Source organism: Megascapheus bottae, chromosome X (assembly GCF_031878675.1).
Source record: "Megascapheus bottae isolate mThoBot1 chromosome X, mThoBot2.hap1, whole genome shotgun sequence".
NCBI classification, from domain to species: Eukaryota; Metazoa; Chordata; class Mammalia; order Rodentia; family Geomyidae; genus Megascapheus; species Megascapheus bottae.
In genome coordinates, this window is record NC_143547.1 from 69,624,403 (window position 1) to 69,641,351 (window position 16,949).

The 16,949-nt window shown below is 39.7% G+C and overlaps 2 protein-coding genes across 2 annotated transcripts in view; one reads left to right on the forward strand and one right to left on the reverse strand.

Moving 5' to 3' along the window:
* Window positions 1-16,949, forward strand: part of Il1rapl2 (interleukin 1 receptor accessory protein like 2) — a 479,341-nt gene that overhangs the window by 2,335 nt on the left and 460,057 nt on the right. The window lies entirely within an intron of this gene.
* Tex13a (testis expressed 13A) lies at window positions 12,230-14,161 on the reverse strand. The gene is made up of 3 exons (XM_090325637.1): window positions 14,066-14,161; window positions 13,093-13,586; window positions 12,230-12,977 (listed from the first exon to the last, which is right to left on the reverse strand). Exons 2-3 carry the CDS (start codon window positions 13,549-13,551, stop codon window positions 12,279-12,281), a joined length of 1,158 nt encoding a protein of 385 aa, XP_090181763.1. The 5' UTR covers window positions 13,552-13,586; window positions 14,066-14,161; the 3' UTR covers window positions 12,230-12,278.

Genomic DNA, 16,949 nt, shown 5'->3' on the forward strand with positions numbered 1-16,949 from the left:
AAGTGTAACACAATCACTTCATAGAGACAATGAATATGAAAATAAGCACTATGGACATTTAAAAGCCACAAAAAGCATTCTGGTTTATAATTTATATAGGTCTGACTTAATCCAAATGTTCACTATCACCTGCCCATCAAAAAATATATCTTTTCTTCTTCTTACCACTCATGATTTGCTTTTGGTTTCTTTGTTGTTTTCAGAAGTTTCAAGTTTATTTTCAAAGTGTTAGTTAACCCATTATACAAAGGTGATAAGCTTGTAATGATTTGATGATATAATTATTGCTTACTGACCCTACTTGTATCTTCAATGTTGCTAAGCTTTCTTTTCTTTTCCCCTGTAAATCCATTCCTATTCCTGGCAATGGCAACCACTTATATGCTCATAACTGGCATTTTTTTTGGTTGGTCATGGATCTTAAACTCTGGGCCTGGGTGCTGTTCCTAAGCTCTGGAACTCAAGGTTAGCACTCTACCACTTGAGCCACAGTGTGACTTTTGGATTTCTGGTGGTTAATTGGAGATAGGAGTCTCATGAACTTTCATGCCCCGGCTGGCTAGGAACTCTGATCATCATATCTCAGCCTCATGAGTACAAGGATTAGCTGCTCACAAACTACAAGAGGGGTTATATGTTTTTTGAATTTTCTTTTCTTAATAAAATATACAGTAGTAATACTTGTCAGTCACTGGATAGTTTTCTTGAAAGCTTTGGTGTCTTGATTTAGTCATAAACTTTCCTATTATCCTTAAAATGTATTATAATAAAAGTCTCCTATTCATTATTTATTTTTCTAATTTTTGAATCCTGGATGAATCCAGGACCTGATTGCTGTTTCTGAGCTGTTTTGCTAAAGGCTAGTGTTCTACTACTTGAGCCATAGGTTCAGTTCTAGCTTTTTGGTGGTTTATTGGCGATAAGAGTACCAGGTACTTTCTTAGTCCTGCTGGTTTTGAATTGTAATCCTGAGATCTCAGCTCAGCTTTCTGGGTAGCAGGAACCACTGACTGGTGCCCAGGTAAAAAAAAATCTCCTATTTATTTTTAAATAAATGTCAAATTTGAGGGTAGTTTGAGATTACCAGAATTATTGAAAGTCCATACCTTCCTTACATTTCTTCAGTTTTTCCTTAATGGGATATAATGTATCATTTACTTGTAATCTTTCCTTAAGCTCTTTTTAAACTCTGCTAGTTTCTCACACTTTTCTTGCTTTGACAACTTGAACATCTGAGGTGTATTTGTCAGATAGGTTGTAGAATGTGCCTCAATTGAGATTCATCTACTATTTTTCTTGTGGTTAGACTGGGCTAACATGTTTGAGCAAGGAAGACAATAGACATGAAATACCATTTTCCTCATCAAGGATATAAAGAATCAGCATAACTTACTATTGTTGATTGTCTCAAAGGAGGGTTTTCATTGGGATATTTCCATACATGCATGAACAAATTAATCTTCACATTTACTCTTTCTTTCTTTCCCCTTTCTTCATTTATTTTTTGTCAGTGTTGAATTTAGGACCTTGTACTTGCTAAGGCAAGTACTTTACAACTTGAGCACCACTCTCACTCTAATTTTGAATCTGTATTATAGATGCTTAGAGCTTTCATTATATTGTCCTTTATGTGTTTGAGTATGTTTGAAATATTCCATAATACAAAGGAAGAAATAAATATAACTATATAGTAATCTTAGCCCTTATTTTGCTTTTAAATGCCTAGGTAGCCTATATCAAGCAACAAACACCACTGACTATATACCACAGGATTCACTTTATGCCATATTGCAAGAAAAGTCATGTCTTTAGAGTGTCGTAGTGTACCTCATGCACTAAGAAATTGCTCTTATCACCTTCTGCCCTCCTGTCTTACTCCCCACCCTTGTTACTAAGAGATTTTCAAGGGCACTGAACATTTCTCATAATTCAATTCCAACTTAACTATTGATCCTTGAAAAGTTAAGTGTCAACAAGTCAGTTGCCTGGGCAGCAATTTCCAAGAGAGCAGATAGTTTCTTGTTGGAAAAATGAAAGCCTGAATTTTATAGAATTAATTGACCTCAGGAAAGATCAAGATTGTACAGTAGTGTCTGGAGATTGTACTGATGCCTTCTCCTTTTGTGTAGGCTGCAAGAAAATACGATTCATTATTTTTCACTTGTTTTTTGTTATAGGCAGGAGTTCCTGATGTCATATTTCATAGCAATTATTCATGAACGAGCCCATACCTAAGTTGATCAAAATGACTTTTCAACCTCCCACATTTGAAAATGTACTTGTTTATGAAATGAGATGCAACCTTAAATCACAAGAAAGCAATAATTTTACTTTTATTTCATTAAGAGTAAATTAGAGACATTGCAATTTTAGAAATACAATAATTCTATTGCACACTAGCTAAACAGGAATCTGAAAAATAAGGACCAAGGTTCAAAGCTACCATAGGCAGAAAAGTCCATGGGATTTTTATTTCCAATTAGCTACAGAAAACCCAAAGTGGAAGTGTGGCTCAAGTGAAAAAGTGCCAGCCTTAAGTAGAAAAGCCAAGCAAGGGTGTCAGTTGTTGGATTCAAGCCTCAATACTGGCACACACAAAAAGCATTGATTTAAAATAGTTAACAGTGAACTGGAAATAGCAGTGTTATGTGGATGTTCTTTGTAGTTTCATAGTACTTTTAGTATCATAGCATGAGTGGGTGGTTTTCAGTTTTCTCCTAAGAATTAAGGTTTTTATCAATGCCATGGGTCACAAGTTCAAAATCTTTACATGGACCAAGGAAGTAATGTAATGAGCATGGGGTCTGAAACATTTTTAAATGGAAAATATGGCAATCCCATTTATGATGATCTAATTTTATATATTATACTCTCTTGCCCACACTTTCTCCTGTTTCTAACTCATTACCTCTGTATCCTATATACAATAACCTATCGATCCTACCCAGATACCCAACTAATTATTCCTCTCTTTTTCCCAGTATTATTTACTCTATAACCACTTAAATCCAACAGTCTATCCATAGTGTACCTATATTCCTGCAGTACATCTTGATAGAAGAAAAGAATATAACATTTGCTTGTTTTACTTTTGATATAGTATCAAGAACTTTAAATGTATCCTTAGTACTACCTAGCAGGTTCACCATGTAATTTCAGTCCATTCCATCTCCTATCTCCCTTTATAGCTAGTACATATTACCTACTTTCCTCAAACTTCTACCATCTTCTCCCCTTGCTTCCATGTTCACAGAAAATTCAGCAGTCAGAAGAGGACTTTCCACTATATGTACCCAGCAGTTGGCATTTATACCTACAGAATCTACTTTTCAGGCTGTGACCACAAGTAGATTTCTATCAAAGGCCCATCAAATTATGTGTTCCTGAGATCCTCTTTCTATTTGTCCACTCAATGGCATCATCTGGACAAATTTTCCATTTCATACCACGAAATTTTCTATTTATGCAAAATGATTTCATCAACAAACATATAGGTCAATATTGACTATATTGAAAAATCTCAATCCCATTTCCAGACACCACTACTTCCAACTCCTTGTTCCTACCAGCAACAAAACTACTTTTAAAAAATAATTGTCTGTTCAGGAATATTTTGCCTGTGCCTGAGTTCCAGTATCTCTCCAAATCTATTGTGTAGCTGTTTCAAGATTTTCAGTCTGGGGCCTGGAGTTTGGCCTAGTGGTTAAAGTGCTTGCCTAGCATGCACAAAGACCCGGGTTCGATTCCTCGGTACCACATACATACAAAAAAGCTGGAAGTGGTGCTGAGGCTCAAGTGGTAGAGCTCTAGCCTTGAGAAAGTCCAAGGACAGTGTTCAGGCCCTGAGCCCAAGCCCACGACTGGCAAAAAAAAAAGATTTTCAGTCTGACATTGAGGTCTTTGAACCATTTTGAGTTAATGCTTGTGCATGGCGAAAGGCTAGGGTCAATTTTTAGTTTTCTGCATGTGGTTACCAAGTTTTGTCAGCACCAATAACTGAATAGGCTGTGTTTGTTCCATTGTATATCTTTGGCTCCTTTGTCAAATACAAGTTGACTATAGGTATGCGGTTCTATTTCTAAATCTTCTATTCTGTTCCATTGATCTTCTGGTCTATTTTTGTGCCAATACCATGTGGTTTTTGTTATTATGGCTCTAAAGTAGACTTTGAAGCCTGGTACTGTAATACCACCTGCATTGCTCTTTTTGCCTAGAATTGTTTTGGCTATTCTAGGTCTTTTCTTATTCCATACGAACCTTTGGATTATATTTTCTATTGCAGTAAAGAATGTCCTTAGGATTTTGATGGGGATTGCATTGCATTGAATTTTGGAAGTATGGCCATTTTCACTATATTGGTTCTCCCTAGCCATGAGCATGGGATGTATTTCCATTTCCTGGTGTCCTCTTTAATCTCTTTTGTTAGGCTTTTATAGTTTTCAATAAATAATTCCTTTACATCTTTGGTTAAGTTAATTCCTAAGTATTGTATTCTTTTGGGGGCTATTGCAAATGGGATCATTTTCTTGATTTGGCCTTCTGTTTGTTTAGTATTGGTGTACAAGACGGCTACTGATTTTGCAAGTTAATTTTGTATCCTGACACATTGCAAAAGTGGTTTATTAATTCTAGGAGTTTGGGAATAGAGTTTATTGGGTCACTCAGTAGAAGATCATGTCATTTGCAAATAGGGATAGTTTAATTTCTTCTTTCCCTATGTGGATGCCTTTGATGTCCTTCTCTTGCTTTATTGCTCTGGCTAAGGGTTCCAACACTATATTGAAAAGAAGTGGAGAGAATAGGCATCCCTGTCTAGTTCCTGATTTTAAGGTAAATGGTTCCAGTCTTTTATCATTTAGTATAATACTGGCTGTAGATTTGTCATATATGGCTTTAATTATTTTAAGGAATGTACCTCTTATTCCTATTTTTTCTAGTGCTTTAAAAATGATTGATGTTTTATTTTGCCCAGTGCCTTCTTCACATCCAGAGCAATTATCATATGATTCTTATCCTTAGCTCTATTGATATGATGTATTACATTGATTGATTTATGAATGTTAAGCCAGCCTTGCATCTGTAGGATGAAGCCTACTTGATTATACTGTATAATTTTTTAAATTTGTTTCTGGATTCTGATGGCTAGTATTTTATTGAGGGGTTTTGCGTCTGTGTTCATTAGAGTGATGGGTAGTAGTTTTCTTTTTTGTCTTTCCCTGGTTTGGGGATGAGTGTAATCCCTGGGCCACAACAGATTGGAGAGAGACTTGATAAATGGGACTACCAAAAATAAAAAGTTTCTACACAGATAAAGGCATAGCCAATAAATTAGAGAGAGAGCCAACTAAATGGGAAAATATATTTACCAATAATACATCAGACAAATGCTTAATATCCAGTATCTACAGGAACTCAAAACTAATCCCCCCAAACCCAACAAACCAATCATTAAATGGGCAAAGGGGACTAAAGACAGACTTATCAAAAGAAGAGGTTAAAATGGCAGAAAAGCATATGAGAAAATGCTCATCCTCCATGGTCATAAAGGTAATGCAAATAAAAACAACCTTAAGATACCACTTTACCACAACAAGAATGACCAACATTTTGAACTCAGACAATGACAGATGCTAGTGGGGTTGTGGAGAAAAAGGAACCCTACTGCATTGCTGGTGGGATTGTAAGCTAGTTCATCCACTCTGGAAAGCAATGTGGGGGTTTCTTAAAGAACTGAAAAATGACCTTCCATACAATCCTGCCATACCACTCCTGGGCATCTATCCTGAACATCATAACCCAAGATATGATAAGGACAACTTCTCAGCTATGTTCATCTCTGCACTATTCACAATAGCCAGGCGATGGAAAAAATCCAGAGGCCCTATTGCTGATGAATGGATACAGAAAATGTGGTATATATACATAATAGAATTCTACATAGCCAACAGACAAGATAAAATAATGGCATTCACAGGGTAGAGCAAATCATGTTGAGTGAGACATGTTAAGACCAAAGGAACAAAAGCTGCATGGTATCCTTAATATGTGGCTATTAGATCCAAATAGTACAAGAGCGAGGGCTCAATATTTGTGTACCCAATGTTATGGAGATTGTATTGGAAATAGAAACACAACTACATAGACATAAAATTTATGATTCTATAGACATAATGTTTTATTACATGGATTAATATCTATCTATGACATACAAACCCTCAGCCTAATTTTAAGCATGTTCTAAAATCTGAGTGCCAGTGATCGTACATAGAGATTCTCTTCTTGAATACTTGTTTGTTAAATATGTCATTTGAAATATGATGGAAAAATCAATGTTAATAAATTTTTTCTTCCATATATTTGTATTGTAATTAATAGAAGCATTACATTGTATTTGCCAGATAGAAGGTGCATTACTTCATTCACATACATTGATACCCATTCTCATGTCTTGTTCCCCATTTCCCTCCCCCTACCCCCATCCCTCATCTTGTTTTTCCCCCTTCCCTATCCAATTTCAAATAACCAAATACACATATATCCAATATATCAGATAACAAGGTGAAATATTGTAACAATAGGAGATAACAAAGGGACTGCAAAAGATATGAGAGATAACATAGTACATTAAGGACAAAAATCACTCATTATATGGCTTTTTCCTCTATATCCTGGAGGTCCTTTCTTTTAGTGTCATAGTATATGGCCTATGTATCTAGGTTTTACTCTATTGTAAACTTCTTCTAGGATAGCCCAAGGTTTCTACTGATTATGACAAATGAGGGAAACCATTGAGCCTATGTTCCTTTGAGTCTGGCTTACTTCACTTAATACGTTATCTGATATATTGTATATATTATATATATGCTTATTTGGTTATTTGAAATTGGATAGGGAAGGGGGAAAAATAAGATGAGGGGTGGGGATGGGGGAGGGAAATGGGGACCAAGACATAAGAAAAGGTATCAATTTTTGTAAAGTAATGCACCTTCTATCTGGTGAATATAATGTAACCCTTCTATTAATTATAATAAAGTATGTGAAAAAAATGATTTGCTAGCTATAACAAGACTCTTCGATTTAGAGAGACTCTAAGGAGGCAGAAAAGAGGATTATGTGTATAGGGCAAGGAAATGGGAAAACTTCAAATAACGACTTATTTTTATTTTTATCACACAAAATAGGGAGTAGTATATACTTTAAGACAGAGATATTGAAAGTGGACCTGTGGCTCAAGTGGTAGAGTGACAGCCTTGAGAGCAAAATGTTAAGGGAAAATTCAAGACCCTGAGTTCAAGCCCAACTACCAGTACAAGAGAAATAAGGAAAGTATGAGAAAAGAAGGAAGGAAGGAAGGAAGAAGGAAGGAAGGAAGGAAGGAAGAAAGGAAGAAAGGAAGGAAGCTGAGAGGTCTGGGTCAAGCCTGAAATCCTACATCTTTGGAAGGCAGAAATAGGAGTTTTGATGTCTAGGCTGGCTGAGGCATAAAGCAAATCTCTAACTGAAGGATAACCAACATAGGACTGGCAGGAGGAAGGATTCAAGTGGTAAAAGCACTTGCCTATAAAGTATAAGACCCTGCATTAAGACACCAATACCACAGAAAATAGGTGAAGTGGGTGTGTGTATATATATATATATGATATATGTGATATATCTGTATATATCATGTATATATTATATATGTGAATATATGTTTATATATAAGATATGTGTGATATATAATATATTTCATATATGACATATATGGCATATATGATATATATGTTTATATGATGTATATATGTATATCCCTTTCCAATGCCCTTTTCTGGACTCCTGCTTCTATCTCCAAACCATGAGTGTTTGCTTCACTTGGCCCTTTTTTGAATGGATTTGTATGTTCAGTTTCATGATCTTTCGTTTCCCCCACATATTCCTCAAAAACATTTCCAGTTATTTCAAAATATTTCATCTCTTAGAAGCCCGCATTCCACCTCCTACCATGGCTCACTTTTAGGTGATGCCTTGTGTAACATCCATGTGTGATCAGGACTCCCCCTTCCTTGCTTTCCCACATTCAACACACACAATGGTAATGTCTGTAATTATGCCCATCCCAGAAGAACAACTGCCCATTCAAAATTCACCCCAGCAAATAAATTCATATTTTGTTTTTTCATAGTATTTTTGTGAAGATTTCAGGTATTTTTATTTCACAAAAAAGAATTATATAATTTTTCCAAGCCTTTTCATTTCCTTACAAATGGGATGATGCCATCCTTTCTGATTACAGCATAGAATTCCATTGTGTATAAATACCACATCTTGTTGATCCACTCTTCAACTGAGGGACATCTGGGATGGTTCCATATCTTTGCTATGGTAAATAGTGCTGCAATGAACATCGTTGTGCTAGTGGATTTAGTATGTCCTTGTTTCTGGATGATTGGGTAAATGCCTAGTAGTGGAATTGCTGGGTCATAGGGGATCTCTATGTTTAGTCTTTTGAGGAACCACCATACTGCTTTCCATTGTGGCTGAATGAGTTTGCACTCCCACCAACAGTGTAGTAGTGATCCCTCCTGGCCACATCCCTGCCAGCATCTGTTGTTTTTAGCTTTCTTGATCCTGGCCATTCTAACTGGAGTGAGGTGGAATCTCAAAGTTGTTTTGATTTGCATTTCTTTTATGGCCAGAGATGTTGAGCATTTCATGTATCTATAGACCATTTTTATATCCTCTTCAGAGAAGTCTCTAAGTCTTGGCCCATCTTTTAATGGGATGGTTGTTTCTCTGAATATTTGTTTTGGAGAGATTCAATTTTTTTTAGTTGTAGATATATTTTAGGTATGAGGCCTTTGTTGTATGGTTAGTGAAGATCTTTCCCACTCTGTGGGCTTTCTATTTAACTTGCTAGCTATGTCCTTTGCCATACAGAAGCTCTGCAGTTTTATGCAGTCCCATTTGTTCAAACTTTCTTTAATTTGTTGCCTTTCTGGGTTTTTATTATAGAAGTTTTGAACTATGCCAAGGACACCTAGGCCCAATGGTTTCCCTCATTTTTATTAATTAGTACGCACATAGGACTCTCTTAGCAGAGCATTACCACAGGGCAAAACTTAGATACATAAGGACATAAATGATGAGGCTAAATGAAAAGATCACCAGGATATGGACACAAGAGCTTTATCTTGTGTGATTGTTGTTCTTAATGTTCTATGTTATTTCTCTTCTGTTTTGTTGCTCATTGGTCAATCTCATATTGTTAGAGTATCTGACTTTGTTACCTGGCATATTGTATACAAGTTTATTTGTTTGAAATAGGAAAGGATGGGGGGAAAACAAGATGATGGAGTGGGGCTGGGACATGGGGACAAAAACATGAGAAGGGGTATCATTGTTGTTAGAAGTGATGAATCTACTATCTGAAGAATATAACTGTAACCCCTCTATATATTACAATAAAAAATAGAATTATATAAAGAAGTAGAGGCCTCTATCTCCTGGTTTCTCTTCTGTACCACATTGTCTTAAACTCTGACACCTTACTGCCTCTCATCCTGACTCTTCCAAGTGAACATTCGGTTTGGCATACATCTTCCCAGATATTTCCTGTATGCAAACACAAATCGAAAAATATACTTTTGTACATGTATGTGTGTATAGATATATGTGAATATATATACATATATATGTAATTTCACTTTAGAGATATTTCATCTTAAAAACCAAGTGAACAGCCAGGCATAGTGGCTCATGCCTCTAATCCTAGCTACTCAGGAGGCTGAGATCTGAGGATTATAGTTCAAAGCCAGCCTGGGTATTAAAATCCCTGAGACTCTTATCTCCAATTAATCACTAGAAAAGGGGAAGTAGCCCTATGGCTAAGGCGTGGGCCATAGCCTGAAGCTGAAGAACTAAGGGACAATGCTCAGGCCCACTGGTAAGGCTGTAGCCTTGAGCTGAAGGGCTTATGTACAGCGACCAGGCCCAGAATTCAAGCACCATGACCCACAAAAAATAAATAAATGAAACAAAAATCCAAGTGAACACGTCATATGATCAGTGACCATATCATATGCTGTAGTGATAGAGCAACCACACCTCTAATGCAGTTTTCAAGACATATCTTTCATGTATTTCTTGTATCCTTCAGCCTTTTCTTGTCTCCTTCAGTTGAGGTTTCTCTCATGTTCAGAATCCCCTCTGTCAACCATGTATCTCTTTTCCTGCCTTAACTTCACAGTCAGGTCCTAGAAGAAGAGCTCCCCTGGGGTCTTCACTTCCTCATTTCTCCTCACTCTTAGTCCTGACAGTTTGGCTTCCTCTGAATTTGCCAAAGGAAATGCCAGACCCACTCACTGACTTTCCACTCCTGTCTGACAGTGCCTCTCAGCTTTATGACCTTCTCTGTCTCTTTTTTCTGTGTCAATCCTGGGACTTGAACTCAAGGTCCTGGGGGCACTGTTTCGGAGGTTCATTTTGCTCAAGGCTAGTGCTTCAACACTGAGCCACAGCTTTTTTTCTGAGTAGTTTATTACAGTTTAGTGTCTCACAGTGTAGAGCTGTGGTTCTACACCAGAAAACCAGAAGTAGAACTATGGCTCACAGTGGTAGGGTGCTATCCTTGAGCAGAAAAGTTCAGGGACAATTTCTAGGCAAGAGTTCAAGCCCCTTGACCAACAAGAAAATAAAGTCATGGATTTCTTGACTGCTTCACTCCACTCTGGCTTCGTGTCTCAAACCTCAGATTTTAGTGCCCTGAGTCACTAAGATTATAGGCATGAGCTACCAGCAGCAGCTGACCTTCTCTTTTGATTCTTGCCTATTTCAGCTTTAAGTTCTTCATTACCTTTCCGGCTCCTAACCTGGGGGGGGGGGAGACTGGTCCTCAAGTGGGCACATGGAACTATCTGGAGGCGTTTGTGGGCGTCATTAACTGAAGCAGTGGGGAGGGAGCACTATTGGCATCTACTGAGTGGAGTGTGGGGTTTGTGCTGAACATCCTGCAGTACTCAGAACAGCGTCCCCAACCCTCTGCAGCAGAGAAATCTCCAACACCTCAGGCCACGTGTACTGGGGTAAGGAAATCCTGTCCTCCCTACAGGGGGACATACAGGCCCAATGACATGGCTGGAAAATGCATGCTGGAGTTCTCACCCTCCTCTTTATGGTTGTTTACCCACAGTCAGCATGATAGTGGGCAGAAGGAGAGAATCCCACAAGATGGCACTATGCTTTGGACCAACAAGCACTCTGGGCACTATCACTTGCTGACCCATCCTCGCCATGTTGCAAGGTCCGAGATCTGTCTCGGGTTCTGCTGAGGATTTCCTGTGGTGAATCTCTACAGCCACAGCACTCCTCCCCTCCTGTGGGTGCTGCCATCCTCTGTCCACAGCCTCTGGCAGGGTTAGAGGTGGTCAATCTCGACCATGTTCACTTGGGTCAGGCAGAATCTTACCTCAGGTTCCTCTAATACTCTCTACCTTCCAAAAATGAGCTAGCCACCCAGTTTATTCTTGGAGACTCTTTTCTTGCCCAATCTTTGAGGCAACTCCCAGTCAGTTCCAACATATTGGTGGTGTATTGTTTGAAATTGATCTTCTGTTGCCCATTTGACTTGGAAATGATCTGATTGCCCCATAGTACACTTGCAATAACTGATATGTATGTGAATCATCACCATCTTACAGCTCTCTCAAGTCATTGCACTGACTTCTCTGCTTCTCTATGTTTGCCTGCACCCTAAAATTGAATACTGGTGTCTTCCAAAAAGCATCTTCTGTAAGGCATCTGATTCTGCTTCCCCACAGCCAGAACCAGGCCTACATAGGCCTTGATGTCCTTGGCCGTGACCGTAGTACCAGGCCCAAGTGACCCTCTGACTTACCCTTCAGATTCTCAACCTTGCTGATCAGTTTGACTCAGAATGAGTGAGTAACAACTTCTTCCCGGATCACCTAAGGCCCATGTGTATGATGAAAGTGGGGTTTTCTATATTAGCCACCAGGGTTCACCTGATGGTAGGTGGGGGAGATGCAACACTTGTACTGCTCCACAGAAGCTCGAGTAGTTATAGGGTGTGGAATGCTCACCGTCTAGAACGAGGAGTCTTGTTCAAAACATGTCTCCACTCATCTACATCCTCCCCATAGGCCTCTCCCATTCTCTTGACCCCATTCTCCTCCCACCCTCCCCCACCTCCACCCAGGCCTCCCATCTCCTCACACAAAAGAAACTCAGTCTCTTATTCCTGTATGCATGTACTCTATTTCAGTTGTATGTTGCTGAGTACATTAAGGGCCTTGCAGCCAGATTCCCCTCCCACAGCGGAAGCAATTTTCCCTCCGTGAAAAATTCACTGCTTTACACCATGGACAATCCCAGTCACCAGGACGGCGAAATATGGGCATTTTTTTCTCTTGCTGGGTTTCTGAGTCCTTCTTGTCCTTCTGAAGGTCTTCAAAGTCTGTTCCAGTGATTCCCATCTCAGAAAGTAGACTAATATCTGGACTCATGCAGTAAGAAGGCACTGGAGTTAAAGGTACAGCGCCCATGATTGGTGGTGCTGATGGGTTGGTTTGGAAGGGGCTTTCATAGGAATAAGTGAATGATGCAGGGAGTTGTACAGTAAGGGGTTCAGGGGAGGCTGTGCGCCTTGGATTTGGGGTTCCTGAGTGAGAAAAGTTAGCCTTCTCAGGAACTCTTACATTTCCCTCCCTTTGTCCACCAAAGGGGTAATTTTTCCATTCCACAGCCCCTAGAAGTTTCATGATGTTTCCTTCTGACTCTTTGGTGGCCTCTGATGTTGGTGCATCCATCTCCTCTTTACTTCCTCCACCATCTGTGTTAGGAATTTCTACATCTGCCACCTCCTCCTTATCAGTTACTCCTTGTATCTCTGTTTCTGTCCCTTCAGCAGAGGCAGAGGCAGGGGCAGTGGCCATGATCATAGCATTGATTGACCCCTCTGCTACTGGGAGAACCTTCAGTTCCTGGGGAAAAAAATAGATAGGTTGAGAGATTCTGCATGAGCCTGAGGGATGAGAAAGGGAGCAGGATATGAGTGGGATGTGGAGGCAGCAAGATGGGGTGTGTGTGTGATCTTACTGTTTGGAGCAGCTTCCGCTTGAGTATGTCACGTTCTTTCTGCACTTCTGCCAGTTTGGTCCGGACCACCCGCAGCTGGAAAGCGGCCTCCCTGCGCTCTGTCTCCTGTTGCTCGGAGAGCTGCTTCAGTTCTGAGGCCAAGGTGTTTGCAGCTGATTTGTGCAATCTGGCAAACTCATGAAGCCACTGCACCCTGTGGCCCTGTAAATACACCTGCCTGCGAGCGAAGCGCACCCCCAAGGCCAGGCTGCTCCAGGCACAGGCCTCCTGAACCTCTCTGGACACCGTGCTGTCCTCCAAGATGGCCCGGAATTTGTTCTCTACTTCTTCCCAACACAAGGACACGTTTTCAAGATAGAACTCTGGTCCTTTAGCATGCCTTCCCATCTGCTCGTTGATAAAAGCCAAGACGTTGTCATGGAGAAACCCATTAGTAGGGTCATCTGGTCTCAGGGCCATGATGATGGAGGGACTTAGTGGCTTTGGCTCTGTCCCTAAGAGAACCCAGATTGAACAGTTATCCCCTATTCCCTTAGCTCCAATCTCCTTCCACATGTTTGAACCTGCCCTTGCCTTCCTCATCCCTCGACCACATCCCCCAGGTTTGTTCCATCCCAGACACACCTTCTCCCCTTCAAGACACACCTCTTCCCACCACAGACATTCCTCCTCCTGCCCCGATACTTCTTTTCCCACCATAAACATGCCTTCTACCCTTCTAAACACACCTCCTCTACCTCTAGGCATCCTCCCTACCTATCTAGACTTCCTTCCTTCTCCTCTACACCTGGCTCTTCCTACTCTAGACCTATCTCTTCCCACCTTACACATGCGTCCTATAACCTTAAGCACATCTCCTCCTACCCAAGACATAATCCTCCCACCACAGATTCACCTCTTTCCCACCCTACAAAAACCTCCCCCCACCCTAGACACTCCATTTCATCAGGAAATACCTCCCACCAGCCCTCACCTCAAGAGTGAGGGACTAAAGTTAGTACAGGCCTGCCAAAGCTGAAGCTGACTATTTCACCTCAAGAGAGAGAGAGCCTGCTCTCTCTCTTGAGGGCTATGGGGGAAAGGGAAGAAGGAATGGGTGAGTGGGAGCTTTATACTCTAGGATTCTTCCAAACTTCCAGACTCTGAGGGGAGGCCTGTGGTACTCAAGAGGAAAATCAATCCCCCTCCTGGGAATTAAGACAATTTTTTTCTAGATTGAAAATTCTTGAGTGAGAGAAGAAGTGGGACTCATTCACAGAGACTAAAGAAAGAGAAAATGAAGTTCTTTTAAGCTACCCCCAGAAGTCCCCCTCCCCACAGTAATGGTTTGTTCCATGGCAGTATGACTCCCCTCCTAGAGATAGAATGTTTCTTTGAGGGGACCCCTCCCATTCTCTGGAAAAATTCTAAAACCGTTCTTCAAGTCTCTTGAATTCTAGGACAAGGGCTAGAGTACATATTCAGTAAGCAGCCAAAAAATAGGTACTTGAGCTTTCAGGTCAGCCATTTCTGTTCTATGACTAGTACAAAAGTAGCTACAAATGAAACCTGAAAAAATAAATATGACTGAATTTCATGAAAATGTATTTATGGACGTAGCATGGTTTGCCCTATGTTTTAACCAATTCATCTTCTATAATCCTATTTTACATATGTCTTTAAAGATACACAAAATGAAAATGTTCATAATATAACCCATCTACAGTCCCTTTTTCATTTTATTTGGAATTAGCATACGTTTCTAATCTCACAGGTTAATTTTGTGATATTTCCATAAATTCATACTATGTACTTTGATCAAATTTCCCCCTTCCACTGTATTTCCATTCCTCAATACCCCCTCCTTTTCTTTTTTTTTAAAAGAAAAGCTTAAGGCAAATTAATTAATTTGAACAAAGAATGATTCATGAGTTTCACAGTACAATAAAAAGTTTAGAGAGCTCTGAAGCAGGAAGCATTGAGTCCTAGCATGAATATAGAAAAGCCTAACGTATTGGTTATGGCAAGCATATACCTTATTGCATACTGAGGCAGCTGACATACTTGGACATCTTTTTGTTTTTTTGTGGGTCATGGAGCTTGAACTCAGCCTGGGCTCTGTTCTTGAGCTCAAGGCTACCACCATAACCCTGGGCCTGGGTGTTGCCCCTGAGCTCTTCAGCTCAAGGTTACTGCCCTACCCTTGAGCAAATCCCCACTTCCCATTTTCTAGAGATGAATTGGAGATAAAAGTCTCAGGTCCTTTTGTGTCTGGGCTGGCTTTGAACCTTTATCCTCAAATCTCAGGTTCCTGAGTAGTTAGGATTACAGGCATGAGCCACTGTGGCTCAATTCTTTACTCTAGATTTTGAGATCCCTTATTTCCCCTGAATGTTCAGGTCTTGCAGATGTATGGGCAAACTAGACCAGAAGATAGCCAATTGTGGTCTCAGGAATAGAAAAATTACTTACAGTTAGGCCTTGACTAACTGGACATTTTCTGATTGTGGTATTCTAACTGTGAAAGACAGAAAATCAGCTGTTTATAACATTTCGAGGTTTTGATTTGTTCATGTGAGTTTATTAGATAGAACTCAAGGTATAGAGTCAATGATCTATTTTTTTCCAGTCCTGGGCTTTAACTCAGGGCCTCAGCCTTGTACTTGGACTTTCTCAAGGCTAGAGCTCTACCACTTGAGCCACAGCAACATTTCTGGCTTTATCTATGTATGTGGTACCGAAAAATCAAACTCTGATCTTTGTGCATGGTAGGCAAGCACTCTACCACTAGGCTATACTCCCGGCCCCAATGATTAAAAAAAATCCTCAAAATGGAAGTGGTATGGTAGCTCTAATCGGTAGAGCACTACCCTTGAGCACAAGGCTACTACTCCATAAACTTCTGGGACTTATATTCATATTTAAGGAATATTTATGTTGCTTTCCCAATAGTCTTCCTCACTATTCAGGAAAAGCTTGCTGCTCTTACCAATGACCAGGTGACTATAAAACATAAAAATATTTTGAGGCCTCTTTTTTACATATACTTTTGTTGTAATTAATAGAAGGGTTACACTATATTCACCAGATAGAGAGTTCATTACTTCACATACATTGATACCCTTTCTCATGTCTTGGTCCCCATTTCCCTCCCCCAATCCCCGCCCCTCGTCTTGTTTTCCTCCTTTCCCTATCCTATTTTAAATAACCAAAGAAACATATATACAATATATCCGATAACTTGGTAAAACACTGTAACAATATGAGATAACCAAGGGACAACAGAAGAAATGAGAGATAACATAATACATTAAGGAAACAATCACTCATTGTATGGCTTTTGTTTCTATATCCTATAGGTCCTTTTATTTAACATCATACTATATGGCCTTATATATCCAGGTTTTGCTGTATTGTAAATCTCTGCTAGGAGAGCCTAAGGTTTCTACTGATTATGCCAAATGAGGGAAACCATTGAGCCTATGTTCTTTGAGTCTGGCTTACTTCTCTCAATATGATTTTTTTCTATGAATTTCAATTTCTTTACAAATGGGGCGAAGTTGTTCTTTCTGACAGCAGCATAGAATTCCATTGTTTATAAATACCACATCTTGTTGATCCACTCATCAGTTGAGGGGCATCTGGGTTGGTTCCATATCTTTGCTGGCAAATAATGCTGAAATGAACGTTGTTATGTTAGTAGATTTAGTATGTCCTTGTTTCTGGACATTTGGATAAATGCCAAGTAGTGGAATTGCTGGCTCATAGGGGATCTCTATGTTTAGTCTTTTAAGGAACTCCCATACTGCTTTCCATAGTGGTTGAATGAGTTTGCATTCCTATCAACAATGTAGTAGTGATCCCTCTTGGCTGCATCC

Coding starts and splice junctions, on each gene's coding strand:
- Tex13a (XM_090325637.1), bottom strand. CDS start 13,551: ATGGCCCTGAGACCAGATGACCCTACTAATGGGTTTCTCCATGACAAC. Junction 12,978..13,092: donor AGCGGAAGCTGCTCCAAACA/GTAAGATCACAC, acceptor TTTTTTCCCCAG/GAACTGAAGGTTCTCCCAGT.